At 46.4% G+C, this 7,500-nt stretch overlaps 1 protein-coding gene across 1 annotated transcript in view; it reads right to left on the bottom strand.

Annotated features, from left to right (window-relative positions):
- Nucleotides 1-7,479: 7,479 nt before the first annotated feature.
- Nucleotides 7,480-7,500, bottom strand: part of LOC130821470 (uncharacterized) — an 878-nt gene continuing 857 nt past the window's right edge. The window contains exon 2 of the mRNA XM_057687257.1: nucleotides 7,480-7,500. This exon is cut by the window's right edge and continues 109 nt beyond it. Within this exon, the coding sequence (XP_057543240.1) occupies nucleotides 7,480-7,500 (21 nt within the window).

Here is a 7,500-nt window from a genome sequence, read left to right as displayed (position 1 = left end):
TATCCCCTGTATACCCTCCGGAGATAATGAAAACTGCTCCTTGGGAAGTGAGCATTACTTTCTTTCCCAATTACTTGCCGCGAATAAATCCTGACCTGGAAGGGTTATTGTATGTAGATATGGAAAACATTGAAGGATCAGCCGAGTCTTCTGGAAGGGAGAGCGCAGCGCCAGTTCCTCCTCCATTCTACATCCCCAACGGCGGTCCCCTTAATTATTTCATAGATTTACAAACCAAGAGAGACCTAGACAAGCGTCGGGAAGCCATCTTTCAAAAATGGGGTTTGAAAGACAACATAAATATTATTACCCCGGGGAATTATTACACTGTTAGATTTCCTCCCCCACACTGTATAGCCGTATATTTTCCCTCCTTTGAATTAGGACTTAGGTTTCCTCTTCACCCGTTTTTTAGGGAGGTGTTAGAGTTTTTGAACGTTTCGGTGCCCGAGTTATACCCAAACGCCTGGGGTTGTATGGTGGCATTTTTGATCTTGTGTAAAGTTTTGGCCGTGCCACCTACACTCACCGCCTTTAGATATATATTTAGAGCCCGCCTATGTAACTCTCAATCATACGGCTGTGGCTGGATAACTTTCACCCACGGTCGTGGACTGAAGATAGTCCACGACCTCCCCGATAACCAAAAGGGGTATAGGACGAAGTTTGCCTACCTATACAATTCGGGAGGATGGAATGTTAAGACCTCCTTCGACATCAAACCCAACCTTTCGAGTTTTAATAATGGGATCCCGCAGTGTTCTTTTAGTGACGCGGTGATCATTGAATACGCGAAGATGGACGTTCAATTGGGAAGGAAACCCATGAACGTCCAACTCAACTGGATACCAGGTCGTCCTGAGTTGGAGAATGAGAACCTCCTCTCAGCATTCGGCATCAGCTTGGCTATCGACCGGAGTAAGAGTTGTCGGATTTCTTCCTTTTCTTTTCTATGGTATGTTTATCTGATTCTTACTCTTGGGTTTGCAGGGATAGCCAAGGAAAATCTTCGAGCGAAAAGTCCAGATCTAATGAAGAAATTTAGTGTTATGAGACTTGCTCAGGGGGCCATCCAACGGCCCGCGGATAAGCCTCTACCTCTTCCTCCAAAGGTATAACTTCACACATTTTCCGAACTGAGAGGTTGCTTTGATTCCTTCTAACTTTTTCTTTTGTAGGACTCGGCAACGGTAGTGAAAGGGCTGGATGAGGTACCCGGCGAGGAGTAGGCTCTCCGCCTCTTCGAGGAGAGGAGGAGAGTACACATTCCCGATGACTCCCAGAGGGTAATCCCCTCTAAGAAGAGGGAATCAAGGAAAAAGAAAAGTGGGAAGTAGAGGAAGAGAAAAAGAGACTCTCCTTCCCACGGGGAGAGCGCGGCAAAGAAGGCCTCCCTTGATACCATACACACCGCCGTACCTCTACAAGCGAGGTCGGCGGGAGAGGAGACGTCGACTCCCCCGGCCGAGGCCCCCATCTCCCCTAAAGGCAAGGAGACGGTCGGGGAGTCATCTGCGGCCCTAGAGCCGCGGATAGAGGAGGTGTATCGTCGTAGGGAGGTCACCCCCTTCCAACCCGATACCCTCTTCAATGAATTGGGGCACAAGGGTATGATTACCAGTTTCAACCGGGCGACGTCCCATCTGATCAGCCGGAAGGACGTCGATCATCTGGACTCCCTGCCTTCTGTCGACAGGGTTCGCCAACTCCAGGCCTCGGCGGCTGAGGTACGATGTTAGTTTTTCAGTCTGTTTGAATGAGATTTCCGGATGATCTATTTTGACCTTATTCGCTTTTGCAGACATACTTAAGGCTATCGTTTGAATTGAACCTTAGCCGTCAGAGTGCCGCGGACAGAGAATCTCTGGCGGCCCTCACTTCTCACTGCCGCGAACAAGAGGAGGAGCTGAAGAGGCTGAGGGCGGATCTTGAGGAGCTGCCTGCTTTAAAGGAGAAGCTGGCTAACTGTGTCGAATTAAAAGAGCGCTTAGTTAGCACAGAAGAATGGCAAGAGAGGGCCAGGAAGCAACTTGAGGGGACCGTGGCTAACTTGGACACGGCGTCAAATATGTCGGCCACCCTTGGCCATGAGATCGGGCACCTGACGGATGTTCATACTAAGCTGGTGCGACAAAACCAGTCACTTCTGCGTCAGGTGTCCGATGATTCGGATAAGTTCCAAACCTTGCTGTCCGCGGCAAGAATATACAAGCTTTTCTTGGGTAGGAAGTCGCGGATGGTCAGGGATTGGTTGTCCTCGGATGAGCCGGAGGCGTCAAGTTTCTTGGGGGCGCTAACCACGGAAATGGTGGGAGCCGGGTACCATGATAAGCGGTGAAAGATTCCGCCTGGCTGCCGCGGAGTTAGGCGTCGACTTTGATTCCCTCCTTGAGAAGGCCAATGAGAAGGGGAACGAAGCTTTGGCTAACCTAGCTCCGATTTTGGATCGGGAGTCAACGGTGATGGTGGATCCCCATTGGGACGCGGAAGAGGCTAGGGAGTGGTCGGAGAGAGTGGACCCTGCTGCTGAAAAGGAGGCCTTATGTCTTGATTTGGACAAACTCTCTCTCTCTCCTCCCTCTGCCTCGGACGTCTCCGAGAACTTGGCGCTTTCTAAGCTGCAGAGTTTGTGTTTAGACTTATCCAATCTGCTGATTGACGAGGGCAAAAACCTCCAAGGCTTATCCAGGGACTTATTCGAGATCGGAGTGGAGCCGTTCGATGTTGAAGAATTCATAAGCTTCACTCCAAGCCTTGGCGAGGGAGTGGCCGGGTCCCCCCCTCAAGATCTGGAGGGAGATGTAGACGCCTTCTTGGATGATCTCTGATTTTTGTAATATAAATTTTGTAATTTTAACTTTTGTAACCTTGAATATAATCAATTTGTACGTTGATCTTGATGCCGTATTGTTGTTTAAATATTTCAAATTTTCTTTTATTGGCCGCGGCTTCTTCCCATCAGTAGATGGGAAATAACTTTTACTTGATGTCACGGCTAAAAGATATTTACTTGGGTAGATTTGACAACTTCGACCTTGGAACCAATTTAAGGGTCCGACTTATCGATGTCACGGCTGGATGACTTTGAAAATTTTGCTTAGTCTGATGTTGAACTTCAGGACCCTTAACAGAGGGTCCGACTTGTCGACGTTGCGGATAAGAAACATTCAGCTAGATATTTATTTGGAATGATTTTGAACTTGGGACCCCAATCCGGGAGTCCGACTTGTCGATGTCCCGGTCGGGAAATTTTTAGCAAATAACTTGGATTAATTTTGAAGTTTGAGACCCCAATCTGGAGGTCCGACTTGTCGACGTCCCGGTTGGGAAACATCTTAGTGAAAATAACTTAGAATATTTTTGAACTTAGGGACCCCAAACTGGGGGTCCGACTCGTCGATGTCCCGGTTGGGAAACATCTTTGTGAATAACTTAGAATATTTTTGAACTTAGGGACCCCAAACTGGGGGTCCGACTTATCGATGTCCCGGTTGGGAAACATCTTTGTGAATAACTTAGAATATTTTTGAACTTAGGGACCCCAAACTGGGGGTCCATCTTATCGATGTCCCGGTTGGGAAACATCTTTGTGAATAACTTAGAATATTTTTGAACTTAGGGACCCCAAACTGGGGGTCCGACTTATCGATGTCCCGGTTGGGAAGCATCTTAGAATATTTTTGAATTTAGGGACCCCAAACTGGGGGTCCGACTTGTCGATGTAACTGAATTTTATAAGATTTGCAATATTACCGGAAGTAGAATATAACTGAATAGTTTTTTGAGCCAGATAAATCAGAAAAATGAAATCTCGATTATTATTGAATGTAATGACAACGCGACTCATGCCGCGGGATGAAATACAACTGATTCTGGATAATGTGATGATGCCGCGGGACGAACTTGTGGTGACATTAATGATCAGACTGGCCTCTTGCGAATCTTATTTAAATGAAGTACTTTTTCAAATGATCTCCATTCCACGGGCGGGGTAGCTTCTTTCCCTTCATGTCTTCTAGTTCAAATGTTCCAGGCTTGATGATACGGACGATTTTGAACGGACCATCCCAGTTGGCTCCAAGCTTTCCTTTCTCTACTATCTTCCCTGTGGCCTCGACTTTGCGTAGGACATAGTCCCCCACATGAATATGTTTTGTTTTGACATGACGGTTGAAGCTACGAATAATTCTCCGCTTCTGTGCTATCGATCTCAACAGCGCGTTTCCTCTTGTTTCGGGTAGGAGATCTAGGTTTGTTCTTTTTCCTTCCTCATTCTCGGCGTGTGAGTAGTAGGTGACCCGTGTAGAGGGTACGCCTATTTCCACTGGAAGTACGGCTTCGGACCCGTACACTAAAGAGAACGGCGTATGCCCCATGGCCTCTTTGATGGTTGTTCGACTTGTCCATAAGATGCCTGGTAGTTCTTCATCCCAATTTCCTTTGACCCCCTCTATCTTCTTTTTGATACCGTTGAGAATTTCCTTGTTTGCGGACTCAACTTGCCCGTTAGTTTGAGTTCGAGATACAGAACTGAACCTGATTTGGATGTTGAACCTGTCGCAATACTCGATGGTGTTCTTGCTAACAAATTGCCTTCCATTGTCTGTTATGATCACACGAGGGATGCCGTATCTTGTGATAATATTCCGCCATATAAACTGACAGACTTGCTTGTCTGTGATGGAGCCAAGAGCCTCTGCTTCCACATACTCGGTGAAGTAATCGATAGCCACAATGATGAACTTTCTTCGGCCCTTGACAGGTGAGAAGGGGCCGAGGAGATCCATGCCCCATTTGTCAAAAGGCAGGACGGCTTGCATGGCGGTCAAGTAATTTGATGGCTTCCTCCCAATCTTTGAGTGGTATTGACATTCAGGACATCTTTTGATTAAGGTTTCCGCGTCATTCCTGAGTGAGGGCCAATAATATCCGCTTCTGAGAACCTTTCCTACAACAGTTCGCACTCCTTGATGTATACCACATCCGCCTTCGTGTATTTCGCGAAGGATATAGTTTCCTTCTTCAGGAGAAACACATTTCAGAAGGGGATGTGTATATGACTTTTTATAGAGCGTGCCTTCGTGGAGTTCGAACCATCTGGCCTTTTTCTGGACCATTCTTGCCTGATTTTCATCTTGGGGAAGCGTCTGATTCTGCAAGAACTTGATGTAGGGATCCATCCACATCTCTGATCTATCAATGGTGTTGACCATGAGATTGACACTGGGGTTTGGAAGTACTTCCCAGATGATGTCGCGAGCCGCGGATGTTTCAGCTGAGCTAGCCAGCTTTGCCAAAGAATCGGCTTGTGCGTTTTGGGATCTTGGGATATGGACCAAAGTGAATTTGTCGAATTTCTGAACAAATTCCTTTACTTGCTGTAAGTACATTTTCATGCTTTCATCTTTGGCCTCGAATTCTCCATTTACTTGTCCAACTATTAGTTGGGAGTCAGAAAATGCGGACAATATTTTACCCCCTGCCTCGTAGCAGATTTTCAGCCCCATCAATAAAGCTTCATATTCAGCCTCATTGTTGGACGCCGCGAACTCGAATCTTACCGCCCTTTCCATACGGACCCCGGCGGACGATTCAATGAGGAGTCCAGCCCCACTTGCTAATCGTGTCGAGGACCCATCTACATACAACTTCCATTCTTGATTGGGTTCAGGATGATGGGGAAGAGTACTTTCGGCAATGAAGTCGGCCAGAGCCTGGGCTTTGACTGTTGTACGAGGCTCATACTCGATTCCGTAATCTGCTAGCTGGTTTGCCCAATCTGTAACGCGGCTTGACTTATTTTTCCCTTCCAGAATCTTTTTCAAAGGTTGATCAGTCCGGACGATGATCTGGTGGGATTGGAAGTATGGCTTCAATTTTCTGCTTGCCATCACTATTGCAAATATGACCTTTTCCACTTCGCAGTAGTTCCCCTCTGAGCCCCGGAATGCATGACTCACATAGTATATTGGAAGCTGTTTCTTTTCTCTTTCCGTCACTAGTACTCCGGATAACGAGTATTCGGAGATAGAGACATATAGGACTAGCTTCTCCCCTTTGATGGGCGATACTAATTTCGGCAAGGTAGACAAGTGTTCCTTCAATTCCTGGAATGATTCTTCTGCTTCTCTCGTCCATTCGAACTTGCTTTGCTTTAGGGTTTTGAAGAAGGGGGAGCATTTGTCCGCGGATTTGGATAGAAATCTCCCTAAGGCTGCTAGGCACCCTGTTAGTTTCTGCACTTCTTTTACGGATCTAGGGGACTTCATATCTTGGATTGCCTTAATTTTGTCGGGGTTTGCCTCTATCCCTCTTTCGTCAACAAGGAAACCAAGGCACTTTCCTCCAGTAACTCCAAACACGCATTTATCTGGATTTAGTCGCATTTGGTGTCTCCGGAAGGTTGTGAATGTTTCTCGGAGGTCTGCAGCATGTTCAGATGCTTGCTTGCTCTTTGCAATCATGTCGTCCACGTATACCTCCAGATTTCGGCCTATTTGAGACTGGAAGACTTTGTTTACCATTCTCTGATAAGTGGCTCCGACGTTTTTTAGACCAAAGGGCATGACTTTGTAGCAGTACACGCCGGCATTCGTGATGAACGCTGTGTGCGGTTGGTCTTCAGGGGCCAACGGGATTTGATGATAACCTGCGTTAGCATCCATGAAGCTCAACAGGGCGTGTCCTGTTGTGGAGTCCACCAAACGATCTATCTTGGGGAGAGGATAATCGTCTTTTTGGCATGCCTTGTTTAGATCCGTGAAATCGACGCACATTCTCCACTTCCCGTTGGATTTCTTGACGAGAACAACGTTGGAGAGCCAATCGGAATATTTGCATTCTCTGATGAATCCGGCCTTCAATAACTTCTCCACCTCCTCTTTGGCGGCCTCTATTCGCTCTCTTCCCTGATGTCGCAGCTTTTGCTTCACGGGTTTATAGCCTGGCTTTATATCAAGTTTATGACACATGATATGGGTAGGGATACCAGGCATCTCTTCCGTGGAAAAAGCAAAGACATCGCGGAACTCGGCGATGGTGGCCATGAGGTCAGTCTAGATTGCGTCTGGGAGGTCTTTTCCAACTTTGATTTGTTTCCCATCAAATATCTCCACCTCCTCATATCGTTCCACTGGGTGAGGCCTTTCGTGGGCGTTGGGATTGTCTGTATACACGCTCATGACGGCTGAAGAGTCTTCCCTCTTTCTTTTGGAGGGAGTGGAGGAGGTTTCTCGCTTGAGGGTACTCACTAGACATTGACGGGCTGTCACTTGATCCCCTTTGAGTATACCCCTTTGAGTGTATATATATATATATATATATATATATATATATATATATGTATATATATATATATATATGTATATATATATATATATATGTATATGTATATATATATATATATATATTTACATTTTTTTTTTCGAGAATTGGGAATATATTATAACCGAAAGACAAAAACAAACAACGCACTGCATCTCAGCCACACCGCGACATCCG

Source organism: Amaranthus tricolor, chromosome 8 (genome assembly GCF_026212465.1).
Source record: "Amaranthus tricolor cultivar Red isolate AtriRed21 chromosome 8, ASM2621246v1, whole genome shotgun sequence".
NCBI lineage: Eukaryota > Viridiplantae > Streptophyta > Magnoliopsida > Caryophyllales > Amaranthaceae > Amaranthus > Amaranthus tricolor.
Note: the sequence above shows the minus strand (reverse complement) of the source record. Positions and strands in the feature narration are given on the sequence as shown.